Here is a 21,663-nt window from a genome sequence, read left to right as displayed (position 1 = left end):
CATTTTTATTCCCGTGGGTGATTGTGTAGGCAGAGCCCCAGTGCACTGTATTGCCCAGGGCCATTTAATGCTTTTAAGATGGCACTGGAATCACCTCCAAACGGTTGTGGTGCAACCACTACAGCCCATAGGAACCATTATCCAGTTGGGGACTGAGAATTATGGAAATCTACTTCTATTTGGCACAAAAGCAGTTCCCAAGCCTTAAATTATCTTTTCAAATGACCCCTTTAAAAGTGTGTGATATTATTAATAACAGTATAATTGCATATAGTTCAATTGTTGCTGCATGAGGCATATTGCCAGCCCATGCTCAGCTGTGTGAGAGAAGGAGGATATCACAACACACATTTCATCACTCGTGGTATAATCAGGAGCCTTTATTTCCATGTTGAGGTTAAAAACAAAATTGCCCCAAGCTAAATTCACTATATTACCAAAAGTATTGGGACGCCTGCCTTTACACACACATAAACGTTAATGGCCTCCCAATCTTAGTCCACAGGGTTCAATATTGAGTTGACCCACTCTTTGCAGCTATAACAGCTTCAACTCTTCTGGGAAGGCTGTCCACAAGGTTTAGTAGTGTGTCTATGGGAATTGTATATGTATAGGTGATACCTGCGCTGTTAGAGGTGATGGATCCCTTTCTGAATGCTGCGCCACTAAACTGGTACCAGACACCAGTCAGTAAAATATTATATATAGGGGTGTGTGGTGCGCTTTTAGAAGTGGAGATGGTGAATGGGAATGTTTAAATATTCTTCCAGAAGCGCATTTGCTGAAAAGGGTGCTGAAAAGGGTGGGCAAACTCAATATTGAATCCTACGGACTAAGACTGGGATGCCATTAAAGTTTATGTTATGTAAAGGCAGGTGTCCCAATACTTTTGGTAGTATAGTGTATTTACATTGCAAAACTGCTATTGCACTTGGAGAAATAAAAGTGCTAGGTGCTTGAGCTTAGCTACTATATGAATGTGACAACTCTCAATTCTGTGACTAGAAGCATTGCATCCCTCAAGCACCTCTTAACAGGCAGCCTTTGCAGGTGTGCCAATAGAATAAAGTGGTATTAAACCCAAAACCAAAAATGTAATATATTGAAACTAACCAATCATTGGATGTGGTGGCTGTATTATTTTGCTTTTTTCCCTCCGTTTTTTTCCCAGTGATCTGGCCAGTAACACATTTCCTGTATTAGAGTGCCCCCACTCTGGTTGAAGGAGCACAGGGGGCACATTTGAACAGCAGCAGGGGGGGAGGAGTGTTATATGAACTAGCAGATTTAGATACACCAATAAATGCAAGCCAAACTCCAGCTCACACTTTATATGCAGTTGCAGCAAACATTTTTTTTTTCTCTGGGATAAAGGGTTTACATAAATAAGTAAAACTAGTTAGGGTAAGCACCCCTGCCAGTGTTGAATGGTTTATCTCATCTGCAAAAGAGCTCGTTATGTTGAAAAACTAACTTACTTGCCAGATCACCAGTTAATAATAAGAAAGCCTAAGAAAATTTAGATATTTTTAAGCTGCAAAAAAATGTTTGCTTTTGGATTTAATAATGCTTAAAATAGGTAGGACATTGTGAGTTGTGACAGAATTTGTAAGAAAATGAATATAGGTGAATACTTTCTATAAAACTCCAATGTCATTACCATTGCTGTACCCTATATTTTTTATTACAAGCTCTTTGGTTGCTCTCAGCACATCTTACTGAAATGTATAGAACTTTCTCTTTTCTTTATCAGTGAGTCTGTGCTACTTATATGTTTAACAAGCTACTAATAGTCCTTATATACTTTGCAGGAGAGATCTCCACGGTCACGCAGTCAGGTCCGTTCCATGGTGGAAGCTGTAATAGCTGACAGGATAAGCAGGGAAGGAATCAATGAAGGAGCCATTTTTGGCAGGATGCTGATGACCAAAGATCAAAGTCAAAGGAATCCAGAGTGTAAGATTTACCAAACAACACGTCTAAGGATTAGGGCAGGTAGTGTGGTATGGGTTGGATATCTTCACAACTTTTATCTGGTCGAAATAGCAGGGTATGCCTATCTGAAAATATGTATTCCTCATGAATCAAGAGTGGAAAAGAATCCGCGCTTAGGATAATATTGAAGGGAGGGGGTAGAAAAAAGCGATTGGCTGCAGCCCACTTCAGAATATAACCCACTAGAGATTATATTAGATATATAGAGGAAAAAGAAGAAGTGCTTGGCGCTGCCAATATATGCGTTTAGAAGTGTGGAAGGTAGAAGCTGGTATAGACAACACAGATGTCACAAATATTATAACTATTATGCACGTTTGAAAAAATGGATATTAAATAAATAAGTGAGGTTTTAAATGAGGTAAAAACAGGAATGAAGTGTAAGAGCATAAAACCTAAAGCCCAATATTTAAATGTATAAAAGTAAATAGGTATGCAAAAAAAGAAGGTGACATATACATCCACAATATACTCTAGTAAAAGATATATATATATATAGTGCCCTTCAAGTGAGGGTGAAGTGGTGGTGTTAAAACAATAAATAAATATATAAATTCAAAAATGGTATTATAGTGCAGTGACTATTAGGTGATATGTAACACAGGTGTATAAGTGATAATAAAAAGGTAGAGTAGAAAAAATTAGTAAATGTAAATTATTTTACAGTGACTTGAGTGACCATAAAGTGACATGTGCAAAAAAGGAAAAGAAACCTCAATCCCAAGCCTGGGAAGAGAGAGTGCCCAATATGGTTCCCCAAAAATGACAATGGGGTGGGCCACAGATGGAGGAAAATAAATCCAAAAAATTAATAATAAAAAATGCTGAAAAAAATATATAAAATGGTGGCTAAGTGATTGATACACAGAATATCTCAAAATCAATAGTGTGCTAGTGAAAAAATGCGCAAAGAAAGTGGTCAAAAATGCATAAGAAAAAACATCCACTGAGTCCTTAAGAAGCGCATAGAGGTATATCAGTCCAAAATAGTGATGAGGTGCCAAAATCACAGGTGCGACCGGTTGGATGATTCTTAGAGTGAAGACTATGGTGCTCCCCTATTCAGTGGGTCCGGTGCTCCCCTTTCTAGTAAATACCGAGCTTACCAGAAAGTACTACCCCTACAGGGGTAGAGCGCAGGTCGATATTTGTAGGGATCGCTCCCAAAGCAGAGGGGTCCGGTCACCTGGTCCACTTCTAATATTCCAATTGCCCGAGTCACAACTAATTGGCGTGTTAGTAGGGGTGTTCCAACATTAATGCTCCAACCAAGCCATTCCAGGACATGTATATAAATAAAGAAAGATGCCTCCAAATGGTGAAATACCGCTAGACTTTTATTAAAACCATCCAAGATAAAAGCAGGTACTCACATAAAAAACAATGCTAACGATCCCTCAGGACTTAGGAGCCGCAAGGTCCTCTCTGGCGGTGGGGTGATGAACGGTAAGCGTTCTCCCGACCGGAGCTGCGTCCCAAGCCGATCAATACAATGCAAGCGGAAGTGATGCGGTGCGCACTCTACATGTTTCGTCGTATGACGTCATCAGGAGTGGACTCCTGATGACGTCATACGACGAAACATGTAGAGTGCGCACCGCATCACTTCCGCTTGCATTGTATTGATCGGCTTGGGACGCAGCTCCGGTCGGGAGAACGCTTACCGTTCATCACCCCACCGCCAGAGAGGACCTTGCGGCTCCTAAGTCCTGAGGGATCGTTAGCATTGTTTTTTATGTGAGTACCTGCTTTTATCTTGGATGGTTTTAATAAAAGTCTAGCGGTATTTCACCATTTGGAGGCATCTTTCTTTATTTATATACATGTCCTGGAATGGCTTGGTTGGAGCATTAATGTTGGAACACCCCTACTAACACGCCAATTAGTTGTGACTCGGGCAATTGGAATATTAGAAGTGGACCAGGTGACCGGACCCCTCTGCTTTGGGAGCGATCCCTACAAATATCGACCTGCGCTCTACCCCTGTAGGGGTAGTACTTTCTGGTAAGCTCGGTATTTACTAGAAAGGGGAGCACCGGACCCACTGAATAGGGGAGCACCATAGTCTTCACTCTAAGAATCATCCAACCGGTCGCACCTGTGATTTTGGCACCTCATCACTATTTTGGACTGATATACCTCTATGCGCTTCTTAAGGACTCAGTGGATGTTTTTTCTTATGCATTTTTGACCACTTTCTTTGCGCATTTTTTCACTAGCACACTATTGATTTTGAGATATTCTGTGTATCAATCACTTAGCCACCATTTTATATATTTTTTTCAGCATTTTTTATTATTAATTTTTTGGATTTATTTTCCTCCATCTGTGGCCCACCCCATTGTCATTTTTGGGGAACCATATTGGGCACTCTCTCTTCCCAGGCTTGGGATTGAGGTTTCTTTTCCTTTTTTGCACATGTCACTTTATGGTCACTCAAGTCACTGTAAAATAATTTACATATACTAATTTTTTCTACTCTACCTTTTTATTATCACTTATACACCTGTGTTACATATCACCTAATAGTCACTGCACTATAATACCATTTTTGAATTTATATATTTATTTATTGTTTTAACACCACCACTTCACCCTCACTTGAAGGGCACTATATATATATATATCTTTTACTAGAGTATATTGTGGATGTATATGTCACCTTCTTTTTTTGCATACCTATTTACTTTTATACATTTAAATATTGGGCTTTAGGTTTTATGCTCTTACACTTCATTCCTGTTTTTACCTCATTTAAAACCTCACTTATTTATTTAATATCCATTTTTTCAAACGTGCATAATAGTTATAATATTTGTGACATCTGTGTTGTCTATACCAGCTTCTACCTTCCACACTTCTAAACGCATATATTGGCAGCGCCAAGCACTTCTTCTTTTTCCTCTATGTATTCCTCATGGTTGGGTCCAACTTTACACGGAATCATATGTCAAAGCAATATGGGGAAAATTTGCAGAAATGTGCTAACTGGTAGTAATGTCATATCACAAAAGCTGCCAGAACTGTGCCAAGGCAAGAATGACAACTGCCTTTTAGGAGGCAATACAGTCATTCTTCTTGCTATACTTCCCTCTACCCAGTGCTTTAAGTGAGCCGGTATGCACTGGTACTCAGTACCGCTAACTTCCAAATATGGCTCTTGAGCATACCGCCACCTCTCCGTGCGCCTTAGCGTACCAGTACGCTCATTTTGAACATCTGCGCCCTCAATTGCCCCCCCCCCCCAAGAATATTTCCCACTCCAGAGCCAGACCAGTCACCACCAGTGAGTCCCCCTGCTCCGCAGTCCCATCCCAGGCCAGGGGGGGGTGCTCTATGGGGACCCTGATGTGGGGTGAGGGAGGTGACAAAATTTATAGGCTATAATAGAGTACCGGCACCTCTTTTGGGCCACTAAAAGCACTGCCTCTACCCACTGGAGTTCCTCTGAAATTGTTCCATTGAAGAGCCCAATTCACACATAGTCCTGTGTGAGAATTCAGTTCGGAAATAATTCTAGCTATAGTTCCTTCTGTGCTGACATGATAGCTTAGCAAAGGATAAAACATTCTGCCAGTATCTCCTTTGACTGGCTAGATATAAGTACCCGCATTCGTAAACTGAGATTACTAAGAATACTTTTTATGGTATATTAATGCCCTGTAGCATAGGCAAAAAAAAATTTCCAGACTGTTGCCCAATTCATTTTAAATGTGTTTTTATGCAGTGAAAGATTTGTGGCATTGTCCACTCACCATGGAAGATCTGATTTGCTACAGTTTCCAAGTAGCCCGTGGTATGGAATTCTTGTCATCCAGAAAGGTAATGGGACTGACGTTTTTAAGACCGGTAAAAAAAATATATATATATATATATATATATATATATATATATATATATATATATATATATATATATTGGCTTAAGTTATGCAGCTTGTTAAATGCAGATTGGTATAAATGCTAAGGAATTTAAAATTTGAGATGCCCAAGTCCATCCACAATATAGCTTCAAAGTTAATTTGTAAAAAAAAAAAAAAAAAACAAAGGAATGGGTCTAAGGCCATTTTAGTACACAACTAAAATAAATTGCATGCTTTAATATGTGGAGGCATTCCTAACAACAGTACCTCTTTTTGGGTCCCAAAAGGGTGAGTTTTTTTGTAACCACCAAGGGCATGTATAAATATGGATACTCTAATTGCCTTGATGTATTAACAATGCACTCCTGTGCTATATGAACTATACAATCTGCAAATATTACATAAACTAGTGATGACCCCCCACATGTACCAGCCGCCACCTCCATGTGCATCCCAATAGCACTTTTACTGTAGTAGAAAAAAAATAAAAAAGGTTCCTATGTAAACATTAAAAAAAAAAAAAAAAGGTTACATCAAATTTCATACAATTAACACATTAACATAAGTTCAGTCATTTTAAATGCCCCAAATATTGTGCCATAATCAAATGTTCACAATTAATGTAAAGTGCTGTTTTATTTTTTCTTATCATCCCACCAAAAAGTGCCACCAATAATCAACCCCTCTGTGATATCACCTGTGGTACTGATAACAAGTGCTCACTTAATAGATGACCATGACCACAGGTCACAGTACACCTTCTATACCAGGAAAAAATCCTTTCCTCCTCAACCTCCTTCTGGATTATCAGGGATAATGTTCTCCTTCTCCTTGCCACAACACCATAAAAACTAGAGAGACCAGTAAAGTAATCAATGTTGCACTAAGGAATAATCCCAGCACTGACTTATATATTTAACTATATGTGTATTTAATTTAGTGGAATGATAGGAAAAAATGACAAGAGCTCTTTAAATTTATTGTGGACATTTGATTTTGTTACAGTATGTGGGGCATTTAATATCACGTAAACGCTTGCTAATTTGTTATTTGTATCAATTTTGATGTAACAATTTTTTTTTTTTTTAAATATTAACATAGCACCATCCTTTTTTCAATTATTTATTCTAATTGCCCTCCCAGTATAACCCAACCCTTCTGCATCTCCTGAAGACCACCTATATTTGATGCAAACTATGTCTCACTCATTTCATGAAACCTACGGTATATTTTGCCAAAATCTTGTTTGTTTCCCCTCCTTGAGGTGCCCATATTGGCACTGCTGGGTCACTTGGTTTGTGTTTATATCCTAAAAATATTATTTTTCAAATGGATCTAATAGGACGCTCAGTTGCAGCAGTCTTTTCATGGTCTAAACCAGGCATGTCCAAAGTCTGGCCCGCGGGCCATTTGCGGCCCCCAGGCAGCTTTATTATGGCCCCACAGATAATTTGGAAAAAATCTATTGTTGTGGCCCCTGTGAATCCCAGAGCGCTGCTCAGGACCACTGCGATCTCTGGATCTTTCAACACCCATGCTACTTGTGAATACACTAAATGTTAACATCCACCGCCCATCCCCACCAGCTTTATATCCCTTGCTCAATATGGCCTCAGACTTAAGGTCCGTACACACGATACAAAAATCGGAAGTAAAATTTCATCTGACGAACGATCTGCCGATTTTTGGATTGTTAGTATAGTGCTTTCAACAGCCGATAATGAATTTTCGGACGACAAAATCTGGATGTGCAGGCTATAAAATTTTTATCATACGTCAGCACTATGTTTGATTATCCTTTAATTAGTACAGTTATCGTCTGAAAAAAATCGTAAGAGCAAGACTAGGCATGCTCAGAAACGAAAGAACACATACAAAACAATTTAACACATGACATCACTTCTGAAGTTGAATTCTGTCGTACGAGAATTTTCATATGAAAGTAACCTCTTCACTTTCGATATGAGACAAGCGTGCAACAAAAATCGGGCGCAAGATCGTTCGATAATCTGATCGTGTGTACAAGGCTTTAGCCTGATAAGGGAGCACTAAAAAAAAACAAATTTGGCGCTAGTATGACAGGACCAGCGCTCTCTCCGTGATAACTGGCATAACACCTGTTTAGATTTGTCATCCATGTGGCGAAATTTCAAGTATGCCGTTTGCAATAAACTTTGCATAAAATAGTTAATTTGCATTTAATTTTAATGGTCCAAAGAATGTCAGGCAAAATGGTTGGCCCTCACGCATGTTCACTTCATCAAATCTGGCCCTCTTTGAAAAAAGTTTGGACACCACTGGTCTAAACAAATAGTAACCATTCCTAATTCAGCCTCAGGTCACAAAGAACTAGTGAGTCTGCCAATTTTGGAGATAAAATTTGAAGTGCACAGGTGCTTTTATTAAATGCATCCTTCATTTTGGCAATTTAACAATTGTAAATTTATGGGCGCACACAAATATCTGTTGTTTTCACAGAGTTAGAACAATTTCCTAAACTTTTTCCTTTCAGAAAATTAATATGTCTATATTTTGTTTCTTTGGCACCAATGTTTGGTTGCGTGGGATATCAGCCATGTATTTTAAAGTCATTCACCCCAGATAACCTCTGCAGGCTGTTTCCAAAGATATTATTTTTTTTTCTTTTGTGTTAAATAGTTTAAAGGGAAGTCCATACAGATTATCAAATTAATATACTAATTTGACTGTCTAGGCAGATACAGCTTTTTTTTTTGTCCTCGGGTGAACTCATTATGCATCAGGGAATTCAGGGAAAGGTTTGTCTAAAACTGCACATAACTTCTAGTGAAGGTATCTGTAGAAATCTATCTTTCTAGAATTACATAACTGAAAGATAAAGATCTTGTTTTTTGAAATTCTAATATGATTTCAAACAATTTAGTTCAGATAACATCCTTTTAAGATGCAACAGTGACATCTTGTGGACAAATTTTAGTACAACGTGTGGGCATATCCAAATTTGCTCTCAAAGCTTTCTTTGAATTTTTGTAATAGACATTAGAAGCAATGGACAGAAATACAGAAAAATCAATAAGATGCTCATTTTTTAAATCAAATGGCTGAAAGAAAAATTTAGGATAGTTGCTATGGGTTACTGAACTTTGTTCCTCAACTTGTTGTATAAGCTTGTACATATTAATAACAGAGCACATTTTGTTTGTTGTAATGTATCTATACATTTCTCCAGGTTCTTGGAAATAATTGTAGACTGCTATAAAACATTAAAAATGGCTAGGCTAATACCCAAACAGCTAGTTTACTGTTAAATAATAGTAATAAATATGAATAACCAAATAAGGACCCACTATGGTCCAAATAATGGCAATTGCATCATAATGACGCAGCACAACTGATGCCATGCCATCACCTAATTTTAAACAAACCTTTACTGGTGCAACCTAGTCAGTGAGTGTAGGTGAGGGGCCTGGGCCCTAATATGGACTGCAAAAGTTGACTGGCAAGGCTAGTGAGAGACTTCTTTACCAGTTCACTTCAAGGCCAGCAGATCTTGAAATAATGTTCTCTGAAAAAATAGTTTTCAGAATTAGCAAATCAGCTGTGAAGAAAATCTGAATCTGAAAGCTTTGCAGTTAGTGAGGAAGATTTCTTTAAAATAGCACACTGGGTCAGTGGTTAGCACTTTTGCCTTGCAACACTGGGGTCCCTGATTTAAAAACCCAGTCAGGACCCTACCTGTGTGGAATTTGTTCTTCCTGTGTTTGTGCGGGTTTACTCTCATTTACTTCCACATTCCAAAGATACTCTGGTAGGTAAACTGGCCCTAGTATGTGTATGCATGTGAGATATAGACCTTAGATTGTAAGCTCCTTGAAGACTGATGCAAATGTAAACCATTGCATACATTGCTGGTGCTATATAAAAAAAATATATACAGTATATATACAGTGGGTACGGAAAGTATTCAGACCCCTTAAATTTTTCACTCTTTGTTATATTGCAGCCATTTGCTAAAATCATTTAGGTTCATTCTTCTTCCTCATGAATGTACACATAGCACCCCATACTGACAGAAAAACACAGAATTGTTGACATTGTTGCAGATTTATTAAAAAAGAAAAACTGAAATATCACATGGTCCTAAGTATTCAGACCCTTTGCTGTGACACTTCTACACCATCATTTGAGTCCAGCTGTGTTTGATTATACTGATTGGACTTGATTAGGAAAGCCACACACCTGTCTATATAAGACCTTCCAGATCACAATGCATGTCAGAGCAAATGACAATCACGAGGTCAAAGGAACTGCCTGAAGAGCTCAGAGACAGAATTGTGGCAAGGCACAGATCTGGCCAAGGTTACAAAAAGATTTCTGCTGCACTTAAGGTTCCTAAGAGCACAGTGGCCTCCATAATCCTCAAATGGAAGACGTTTGGGACGACCAGAACCCTTCCTAGAGCTGGCCTTCCGGCCAAACTGAGCTATCGGGGGAGAAGAGCCTTGGTGAGAGAGGTAAAGAAGAACCCAAAGATCACTGTGGCTGAGCTCCAGAGATGCAGTCAGGAGATGGGAGAAAGTTGTAGAAAGTCAACCATCACTGCAGCCCTCCACCAGTCGGGGCTTTATGGCAAAGTGGCCCGACGGAAGCCTCTCCTCAGTTGAAGACACATGAAAGCCCGCATGGAGTTTGCTAAAAAACACCTGAAGGACTCCAAGATGGTGAGAAATAAGATTCTCTGGTCTGATGAGACCAAAATAGAACTTTTTGGCCTTAATTCTAAGCGGTATGTGTGGAGAAAAACAGGCACTGCTCGTCACCTGTCCAATACAGTCCCAACAGTGAAGCATGGTGGTGGCAGCATCATGCTGTGGGGGTGTTTTTCAGCTGCAGGGACAGGACGACTGGTTGCAATCGAGGGAAAGATGAATGCGGCCAAGTACAGGGATATCCTGGACAAAAACCTTCTCCAGAGTGCTCTGGACCTCAGACTGGGCCGAAGGTTTACCTTCCAACAAGACAATGACCCTAAGCACACAGCTAAAATAACGAAGGAGTGGCTTCACAACAACTCCGTGACTGTTCTTGAATGGCCCAGCCAGAGCCCTGACTTAAACCCAATTGAGCATCTCTGGAGAGACCTAAAAATGGATGTCCACCAACGTTTACCATTCAACCTGACAGAACTGGAGAGGATCTGCAAGGAGGAATGGCAGAGGATCCCCAAATCCAGGTGTGAAAGACTTGTTGCATCTTTCCCAAAAAGACTCCTGGCTGTATTAGATCAAAAGGGGGCTTCTACTAAATACTGAGCAAAGGGTCTGAATACTTAGGACCATGTGATATTTCAGTTTTTCTTTTTTAATAAATCTGCAACAATGTCAACAATTCTGTGTTTTTCTGTCAGTATGGGGTGCTATGTGTACATTCATGAGGAAGAAGAATGAACCTAAATAATTTTAGCAAATGGCTGCAATATAACAAAGAGTGAAAAATTTAAGGGGGTCTGAATACTTTCCGTACCCACTGTATATTATAATATGATAACAAAAAAAAGTAAATTGTTCGTGGGAACTGCTGATTAAGATACAGAGGAGTCTGGTTGACTACAGCAGGATCAGGAGATTCATACATTTATAAAATATTTATTTTACATTTTCATCTGTGTAAAAATGCATGGTAAGAATATGATGTAAAACTCATTTGTTAAGGTAAGCTTTGTTGTTGTTTTTTTTTCTTGCAGTGCATCCACAGAGATTTGGCTGCTAGAAACATACTCTTATCTGAGAATAATGTTGTAAAAATCTGTGACTTTGGTCTGGCCAGAGATATTTATAAGGATCCGGATTATGTCAGGAAAGGAAGTGTAAGTCTTATATGAAAAATTTTGCTTATGAGAAAAATTGATAACATATTACTCAGTCAAACAGGAATGTTTATTTCTGAAGTTAAAGGAAACGTATCTTAGCAGAAATAGGAGGCTATGATTACTGACCTCTTAGACAATTTGTCTGGCTGTCATGCACAACCCCTGTCTTCAACCTTTTTTGTGTCACTTACCAAAAATGTAAACTAGGTATTTAAAGACTCTACTCAGAGGTGACTTACTGCATGCATATTGCAAGTCATTGAGTTAAAGCCTTAGAGAAATATAAAGCTGCCATTGCTTTTTCTTATTCTGGAAAGTTAGATTTCCTGGCTGTAATGCCAAATTTCTTTCATTTTTTTATTTAATTTTTATAAATTTACAAAATGCAAACAAGCACATTTCCTCTCTCCCTCTACCTTCAAAAAAAAAAAAAAAAAAAAAACCCTTTTACAGTACTGCAATCCATAATAACAACCATCAAGAGATATGATTTCACATTTGTTAAAACTACTTGCCTGCTGTGCAGGATATATAAAGCACGTGATCCTGCAATTCCTAGTGTCGGGCATGAGTGTGTGCCGCCAGATCCGATGTCCGCCAGCACCTGCTGTTTGTTTGGTACACAAGCAGAACGGCAATCTACCTATGGAACATGGATCAATGCCTTCCTCTAATAAAAGCACCTCCCACACTGTTAGAAAACACTGGTTAGGCACACAGTTAGCCCTTTGATCCCCCTGATGTCATTAGTACAGTGACAGTGCATATTTTTAGCACTGATCACTGTATTAGTGTCACTGGTTTTGGGTTCAATATAAAGCATAGTCTTAATGTGTAGCCTCCCACCACTGCCTCTTAAATAATGCTTCCCCCAGCCGGTTCCTTCAATTAGAAACCCATGTGGCTGTGTGTGGCTTCACCTGCACAGCTTCCTCATTCATTTACAGGAATCTGTAAGGGGAAAATAAGTCCCATATGCCACTGCAGCAGAGGGACATGTAATTCTCAATGGAGCACAAGTTGGGTGATGCCACCAAACTTGTAGTCCCTTAACATTTCCTCCAGTCCTGTAGTTGATTGTTCATACCTTGGTATGGACCAACAACTGCAAAAAGAGTCCGCAGAGACCAGAGCATTGCACCTGCATTATACTGATCACAGTTGCAATTCTTTCCTTGCTCCTATACAAAAATGCTAATTATTTGGGGTTCATTTATTAATTTTTTTTACACAGTTTGCCTTTAAAGCACATGCACCAAGAAGATTAACCTACAGTGCATATTTAGTAAATATGCCCCTTAATTTGTATCGTCAACCATTTTATTCAACCTCTGGATAGAATGGAGATGGAGTAGACCGCTTTCAGGTTTTTTGTTGCTGTCTGTGTCCCCACTGGGGAGGTTCACTCTCTGTGTCCTGGTGACTACTGTCTCTAGAACAGAAAGATGGGAAATTCAAATTTTACAGTTGGCAATAAAGGAGGAGGAGAGGGGAAAAGGGGGGGATTCCAATCATTTCCTTTTCTTTAAGATACACAAATTGTGTTTGCTTGTTAACAGTCTTGCTGGCATAGTTGCATAAAGAGTAATAGAAGGGCAGAATTATTTACCTTTCCTGGGGAAAATGCTGTTCTAAGCTCCCTGCAATGTTAGCCACAGGTCTGTAGGCCCTTGTTCATGGGACAGAGAAGGGAAGGGTAAGCCATAACAGAATCTCATACTCTTCAGCAAAAGTCATATGGACAAGCTTAGACATACTCTGTATACCTGTGTGGGGTATTTAAGGGAGGCAGGAGCAACATTTTCTCCAGGAGAAGACGTGGCAAGTATTTCAGCCTATGTAGACTATGTAGATCTGCTTTAAGAAAAGTTACGGTATTTACGACCACCTCCAAACACTTATATGTACAGCCTCGGTCATTTCAGGCCTTGGTTTTCTGTAAAAGCTGGTGAAAGCTGCAGTAATAAATCTATTCCAAGATGAAAGAAGTCAGGTTCCTGATTACCTCTAATGACTTGATTGTAGAAAAAGATCAGTACTGGATGTCATAGTCGGCTCACAGATGTCCAATCTCAAAGTTCTTTATTGTGAACTTTAGCAAAGTTCCCAGGGCACAGAAGGAATATGTTACAGATGTATATGGTATGTGTTGTATTACAGGCCAAACACTGTTCTCAGCAAAAAGCTATCTATAAGGGTCATTAATCAAAATGCTATAATATATCCAGGCAGTATTTTATCTAACTGGCATCACATCACAATTAAGCATTTTTTAGTCATATTAACAATAACCTGGAACTGCTGGAAGGGTGAAGGATCCAAAAAGTATAACAAATTATATATCAGGAACATCATGAATGATTCATTTAATATTTAATGGCAAGGTTAGTTATACCCTTTGGAATTGTCCTATTCACATTCAATTTGATTGAATGATTAAATAAACCATTTGTTCCTGATGCCTAGCAACATTTATATATGGAATAGATTTTAGTTATCATCCACCTTTTCTTCTAAAAGTTAATAATATCAGCATTCCACGATCAAAAAGGTTCTGTGGTTCTAAAACCATAAGGTGTTTTACCGTAATGCATTTTGTGCATTAAGGAAAAAACCTTCTGTGCTGTAGGATCCCCCCAGCCCCCCTCCCCCCCCCAACTTTTCTTACCTGAGGCCGATCCAGCATTGTACACGAGAGAAGCGGCTCTCTTCGCTGTCTGCTTCTTCACTGGGCAGATTGATAGCAACGGTGGCCATTGGCATCTCGCTGCTCTCAATCAAATGCTGTAGCGACGGAGTGGGGGGCGGGGTCGAGCCGCCGACTCTGTGTCAATCGACGCAGACAGGGTGGCACGGGAGCGAGCACGCAATGGTGCCCTCATGGAAAGCGAGTTTCCGTGGGGGCACTTGCCAAAGAGGGGCCTGGAGCACTGGCAGGGACACCAGAAGAAGAAGATCGGGGGAAGGAAAATAAGTATGACATGTTTGTTATTTCAATTGAAAAAAAAAAGGTTTACTATCACTTTAACATATGTTGAAAGTATGCTTTACTATGTGCAGGTTCATTTTAATAAATAAAATCTCCAAATTCCAGTTTATTTATTCTGTACATCTTTGGCCACTCCGACATGGGACCCAGAAGCTAGTTAAGATCACTGTAGTAGAAAAAATGGCTGCTTCAGTGATTTCCGGATTCACAGGGATCCCACAGGTATGGCTCCTAGATATTGTATTTACATTGATCCAAGCTGGACCAATGTAACTACAGTATGTAAAAATCACAATTCCTGGACTTCAGGTCTAAAGTATAACTATGGGCATTTCTGTTATAGTTTTGAACAGAGATGAGGTTTTTATTGCTGTCTGTGCCCCCGTTAGGCTGATTCCCCCACTCTATTTGTCCAGTTTACCATTATCAATAGAAGTGAAAGTTTAGGAAAACCCAACGTTTTGGGTTGTCCCTAAGAACAGAAATAGAGGAGAACTCTGAAAATTAGTGACAATTAGTGATTCCTGCAATTTGTAGGGATTTCCTCCTACATCCTATTTTGACTATAGGGCAAGAAGTGAAGGGAAATGTCCCCAACAGGACACAGATAATGGGGGTTATATTCCTACCTTCTCTATCCAGAATAAAAAAATTAAATGTTTCCTTTAATTCTACTTTAAGCATGACATCTGAGACCAATATGCTGTTACATGATTGGATTGGATTAGATGCGGTTGGGCACAAAAGTAGATAGACAAGTAATTACCCAGCAAAGCAATGTACTGTACACAGCATGTAATGCAGTCTACACAGAGCTAAAGTAACTATGACAGCTTATTAATATCTTTTGCAGAGGGAATGTCAGAAAGTAAAGAAATTTGTCTTTCTCAATCTTCTTACTTTAAAGAAACTGTTGGAATAATATTTAGATGTTGAGGGACCCTTGCTAAATCCTATTCATTGGGGGGTCAGTGGGAAAATTCCCACCCTGTGTTGCCTTCTCCTTCCCCCACCAGCTGTCACCTCTGCCCCCATGTCTTCCATAACCCTCCCATCCCCATCCTCTTCCCCCAGTGGTCACAGCCTTTTCCATCCCAACTTTCCCACCCCACAATCCCTATTTTACCCTTACCTCAACTACCCTGCCCTCACTTAACCCTCTACAACCCCCCCCCTCCCACCCTGCCTTCACCCCAGCCTCACCCAACTCCCTAACAACCCCACCCCCCTACCTACTCTTCCTAGGCGATAGGTATCGGTAATTGGGATCGGCGAGTACTTGCAAAAAAGTATCGGTACTCGTACTCGGTGTAAAAAGTGGTATCGGTTCATCCCTACTAGCAATGTATTCTTTGACCTTAGCGACAGACAGGGAGCTTGAAACACATAAAACAAACCAATATCACATGCATTAGACTGCAGCCTTGGCTTGCTTAAATCAGGTTTGGTCTCCACCCTGAGACTGATCACATCAATCACCTTGCAGGTGGACAGGCAGAGAGAATGTATCACAAACAAAACCATGATGCTGGAATAAGACCAGCAGCTATGAAGGATCAGGAGCACTACATGCTCCTAATAAAAATACATTGCAATGTTTGAGAAGAAAAGACAACAATGGTTGCCTACATGTTCATGTCACTAAAAGTTTGCTTTAAAGCTGAACTCAAAACAGCTACATACATAGATGGGAAAAAAAAATGTTTATATATGTATATATATATATATATATATATATATATATATATACATATCTACAGTATCTCACAAAGGTACATCCCCACATTTTTGGAAATATTTTATTATATCTTTTCATGTGAAAACATTGAAGAAATTACACTTTGCTACAATGTAAAGTAGTGAGTATACAGCTTGTTTAACAGTTTAAATTTGCTGTCCCCTCAAAATAACTGCATACACAGCCATTAATGTCTAAACTGCTGGCAACAAAAGTGAATGCACCCCTAAGTGCAAATGTCCAAATTGGGCCCCCCCATGGTGTCATGTGACCCATTAGTGTTACAAGGTCTCTGGCGTGAATGGGGAGCAGGTGTGTTAAATTTGGTGTTATCACTCTCACTCTCTCATACTGGTCACTGGAAGTTTAACATGGCGCCTCATGGCAAATAACTCCCTGAGTATCTGAAAACAAGAGTTGTTGCTCTACATAAAGATGGCCTAGGCTATAAGAAGATTGCCAAGACACTGAAACTGAGCTGCAGCACATTGGCCAAGATCATACAGTGGTTTACCAGGACAGGTTCCACTCAGAACAGGCCTCACCATGGTTGACCAAAGAGGTTGAGTGCACATGCTCAGCGTCATATCCAGAGGTTGTCTTTGGGAAATAGATTTATGAGTGCTGCCAACATTGCTGCTGAGGTTTTAGGGGGAGTGGGGGGGGGGGTCAGCCTGTCAGTGCTCAGACCATACGCTGCACACTGCATCAAATTGGTCTGCATGGCTGTTGGCCCAGAAGGAAACCTCTTTTAAAGATGATGCACAAGAAAGCCTGCAAAAAGTTTGCTGAACAAGCAGACTAAGGACATGGATTATATGTATTATGTATCATTATATGTATATGTATCTTTGTATTAGAAATGCATTCTAATATGTACTATACATGGACTATGCCTTCCAAATAGTTCCTTGAGGAAAGGGTATTCATTTCAACTAATACATTTGGGAATATTTTATTTAGTATTACATTTACATGTAATTAGGTGTTAAAATTATGTTTTGTAAAAGACTTGCATTATATGTTAATCTAAAAGTGAAGTCAATATTGAGATATTCAGGTGACACAGGAGCAGTGAAGCCGATTTTCAGCAGTTCTGGTGTCTCTTCCTGCCTGTTTAAGTATTTATAGCGTGGTGTGTGACATCTTGGGAGAATAATTGTTCCAAGTGGATGCCTCTTATAGTGAAACGCACCAGGTGGAGCAGAAGCCAGTGACGTCACCACACACCAGGCTGCAGACGAGGTCCGCGGCTGTTTGTTTTTGTGCCTTCCATACATTTTTATTGAAGTGCAATAATCACCTTTTACTTACTGCACTATGAAGTCTCCTCCTTTCTAAATCCCCCATGGCAGGATGACCCACGAAACCGGGGATATCTGAGCAATATCTGATAGAAGCCGACCCTTTATCAGGAAGGATTGCCTTTTCAGGGGGCCCTGGTGTTACTGTGAATGTATTTTTCCCCTTCATAAGAGCACTATTAGTGGACTTTTCTTTACGTCGTGATTCATATATTTGTATAGACTTTTTTTAATCTACGTAGCTATCAATTTAATCATTTTAGGTTGCGCACTTATTTTGTATACACTCATTTTGAATTGTAATGACAGTATTAGGAGTTCATTATTTTGCGTAAATTTATAAATGACAGCAAAAACCTTAAACCTTAATTTGATATTTCATGAGGCCAGCTTTAATACATGCTAATTTATTACAATACCCCCCCAGGCACGTTTACCTCTGAAGTGGATGGCGCCAGAAAGTATTTTTGATAAGGTTTACACGACACAGAGTGACGTCTGGTCTTTTGGAGTGCTGCTCTGGGAAATATTCTCACTTGGTAAGTAAGCAATGAAAACTGTTTTATATCACGCGTTGAATTTCCAAAAGCATCTGAAAGCTCGGATAGCTAAACAGTGCACAGTACACAAAAGGTAATGTTTTCATGCTGTGCCTCCAGGTGCCTCCCCTTATCCTGGTGTACAAATCAACGAGGAGTTCTGCCAAAGACTGAAGGATGGAACGCGCATGCGGGCACCAGAATATGCCACAACGGACATGTATGTCTTGATACTTAAAGATTTATTAAAGTCTTGTTTTTTTTTTTTCCAACAAACATGTTATACTTCCCTGTTCTGTTCAGTAGCTTTGCACAGAGCAGCCCGGATTCCCCTCTTCTCAGGTCCCCGGCTGGCACTCCAAGCTCCTCCCTCCTGCCATGTGTCCCCAGAGGAAGCAGCTTTCTCTGGGAGCACCCAACAGGCTCGCTCTCAAGCCGTGGCTCTGTGTGTCCATTCACACACAGAGCTGTGGCTCGGCCCTGTCCCTCCCTCTCCTGATTGGCTCACTGGCTGTGATTGACAACAGCAGGAGCCAATGGCTCCTGCTGCTGCCTCCGCCAATAAGGAGTGAGAGTCCCCAGAGAGCAGAGGATCTCCTGCACATCACTTGATTGAGAGGGGGCTCAGGTGGGTATTGGGGGGGGGGGCTGGGGGAACTGCTGCACACAGGTGTTTTTACTTTCATACATAGAAGGCATAAAGGTAAAAAACCTTGAACCTTCAGAACTGCTTTAAAGGGAAATATTGCTACACATAGCCCTGGAAGTTAAAGGCAGTGGGATGTCATCAAAATCACAATGGTGTTGATATTTTAGGTCCCTTGCACACAGGTATCATAATTTACTGATTTTTACTCAGGAACTTGTGACACCCATGTTATTGTAGCACTGCCCCCTAGAAGACAGCTGAGAATTACACCTTCAGAATTCCCCTGGGTTACCCTTAGCAACGGACAGCAGATAACAGCATTAAACATTCTTGGCTCAGTCAATAATCAATCCAGGGGATGTTGTTTTTTTTTGTTTTGTTTTATTGAGAACTTGAATAGGAGAAGGGAGGAGTGGGATATTCCAACTGTTACCTATTCAAAATCTGAGGGACAGCTTAATGTAGAATGCGGCAAGGCCACTGCTTCACTTTGCCACTAAATGAAGGTACTTTAAATGTTCCTGTGCAAATATTCTCTTCAGGGTTCTGAAACTGGCACCCCTTTCTCTCAATGCCTGTGTGCTGATACCTGTCCGCTGACCCTAGCTTCTGGAGTGGTCCCCTTCCTGGCAGACCCTTGGGCAAGTTCCTCTTTACTCACGGACACTGTTTTTCCAGAGTCACCGTTGCCTCCAAACTCCACCTCTCAGCACACACTGGACCTCTGTTTCAGCCACACCTTCAGGTTCACCAGGCCAACTGCCTGTGACCCCCTTTCCCAGCTGCAGAAGGAGAGACAGCCGTACCCTACTTCTGGGACTTGGCTTCCGGCCCAAAGACCCCCTGTCACATGTGCCCTTGACTTTTATAGCCTATCCCAGGATGCACCACTGTCTGTGCCAACCCACTAGGACAGCTACAAAAGCCTGTCAAAAGTGTGTCACTGGCTGGGTTTCCTCCACTGCCCAACAGGCCTCCCCATTGGATACAGTGGGGACACTACCTCAGGCCAAATAAATCACACATGGACACATGCAACAGGCATAACTAATGATCAGGCTCCCCTGATAAGCAGACAGAGCAAACTATACTTTACCTTCCTAGCACCTATCTAGGAAGGTGCTTCATTATGTTATATACAGTATGCATATAGGCGATTAAGGCTGGGTTCCCACTATCTGCGGCATGGCTCACAGCAGGGGGTCCAGTGCGTCCCCATTCACCGTTTCAGGTCCGAATTAGGTCCAACTTTTTGCCTGAATTCTCACCTGAAACTGAGCCAAAGATGCTCAAGACCCTTCTGCAGTGCTCTCAATTGCCACTCCGGAGATGTGTGAACCGGCTCCATTGAGAACCAGTCACAATCTCCTGTCATGCGAATCGGATGCGGGGAAACCTGCATCCAATTCACACTAGTGTTAACCCACCTGGAAGGTGTGTAAACGTATCAACGAGTAAAGACAAGTAAAAATCTTCTTCATTGCCAGTATTGTAATATATATACTTATACTTGCATAAACAATAACGAGTGAACACGCAAGTAAATTACTGCACTCAAATGTAAAATTTTCTATTTTTGTTTTTCTGCTTTGTGCTTAATGTTGTATTACTGATCTGTACTCCGCTGTGTGCATTGTTCCATAGACAACAATGCATCTCATTTCAGATCAGTAAAAAACAGCATTAGGGGAAAGAGGCCTTATTGTACCAACCTCAGTGAGTCACCCTACTGGCATCTATGCAATGCCTAAATACCAATTCTACATGGACAGACCTTTCGAATTATACATGCAGATTTGAAACTTTCTGGTCAAATCAGGCACTGGTATTTCCCTTTCCTGTCACCTACATGTTTCTACTGGCCAATCAAAGCACAAGTGTGAAAGGGCCCTTAAAGTTGTATGTACAATAACTGGGTGACAATGTTTCCAGTAAAACAAAAATTAATTTAAAAAGGCAGTTTCTACTTTTACATCTTTTTGCCGCTGGTCAGAAATATTTTCCTTTTGATAACAATCAAATTTATTTTCAGTTGGCAACGTTTGAGACAATTGACAGCTACAAAACATGCCACAGAAGTATTTGCAGTGTTCCTGGCCAGTATTCAAAGAACCCCCTTGGTGACCAGGAATCGGGTTAAAATGAGTTGTTGTCATGCCAACCCTGTTGCTTTATAATACTCTGTGCTGTGAGGTTCCTTATCACACAGGACACTTTTGAGATAGACATCCCCGGCAGACACTTTTCATAGTGCTAGCCAGCACTCATTTCCTGGGAAAAATCTACATCTGGAAAGAGAAATAAATTCTGTTTTTCCTTTGACCATAAAAAGGCCCTGATGTTTGATAATAGACTGAGCAATGAACCAGGAACTTTAAAAACAAGCCAATCCGTGGATCATTTTTTATAGCAGGCATTGAACTAAAAGTCTCAGCATCCAGTCATGGATATTGTTAATGAAAGGTTAAAGGCCTCTCTAAACTAATTGAGATGTGCTTTAACCACTTTAGCCCCGGAAGATTTGGCTGCTCAATGACCAGGCCCTATTTTGCGATTCGGCACTGCGTTACTTTAACGGAAAATTGCGCGGTCGTGCGACGCTGTTCCCAAATTAAATTGGTCTCCTTTTTTCCCCACAAACAGAGCTTTCTTTTGGTGGTATTTGATCACCTGTGCGATTTTTATTTTTTGCGCTATAAACAAAATAAGAGCGACAATTTTGAAAAAATAACAATATTT

The 21,663-nt window shown here is 40.3% G+C and overlaps 1 protein-coding gene across 1 annotated transcript in view; it reads left to right on the top strand.

Annotated features, from left to right (window-relative positions):
* FLT4 (fms related receptor tyrosine kinase 4) overlaps nucleotides 1-21,663 on the top strand; it is a 358,183-nt gene that overhangs the window by 318,095 nt on the left and 18,425 nt on the right. Inside the window, exons 21-25 of the mRNA XM_082253130.1 lie at nucleotides 1,812-1,956; nucleotides 5,723-5,817; nucleotides 11,580-11,702; nucleotides 18,164-18,275; nucleotides 18,396-18,495. Of these exons, the coding sequence (XP_082109256.1) occupies nucleotides 1,812-1,956; nucleotides 5,723-5,817; nucleotides 11,580-11,702; nucleotides 18,164-18,275; nucleotides 18,396-18,495 (575 nt within the window). The remainder of the gene's footprint in view (nucleotides 1-1,811; nucleotides 1,957-5,722; nucleotides 5,818-11,579; nucleotides 11,703-18,163; nucleotides 18,276-18,395; nucleotides 18,496-21,663) is intronic.

The sequence above is a fragment of the Pelophylax lessonae genome (assembly GCF_965119305.1).
Source record: "Pelophylax lessonae genome assembly, chromosome: 4".
Classification (NCBI taxonomy): domain Eukaryota; kingdom Metazoa; phylum Chordata; class Amphibia; order Anura; family Ranidae; genus Pelophylax; species Pelophylax lessonae.
This window is presented reverse-complemented; position numbering and strand designations above follow the sequence as displayed.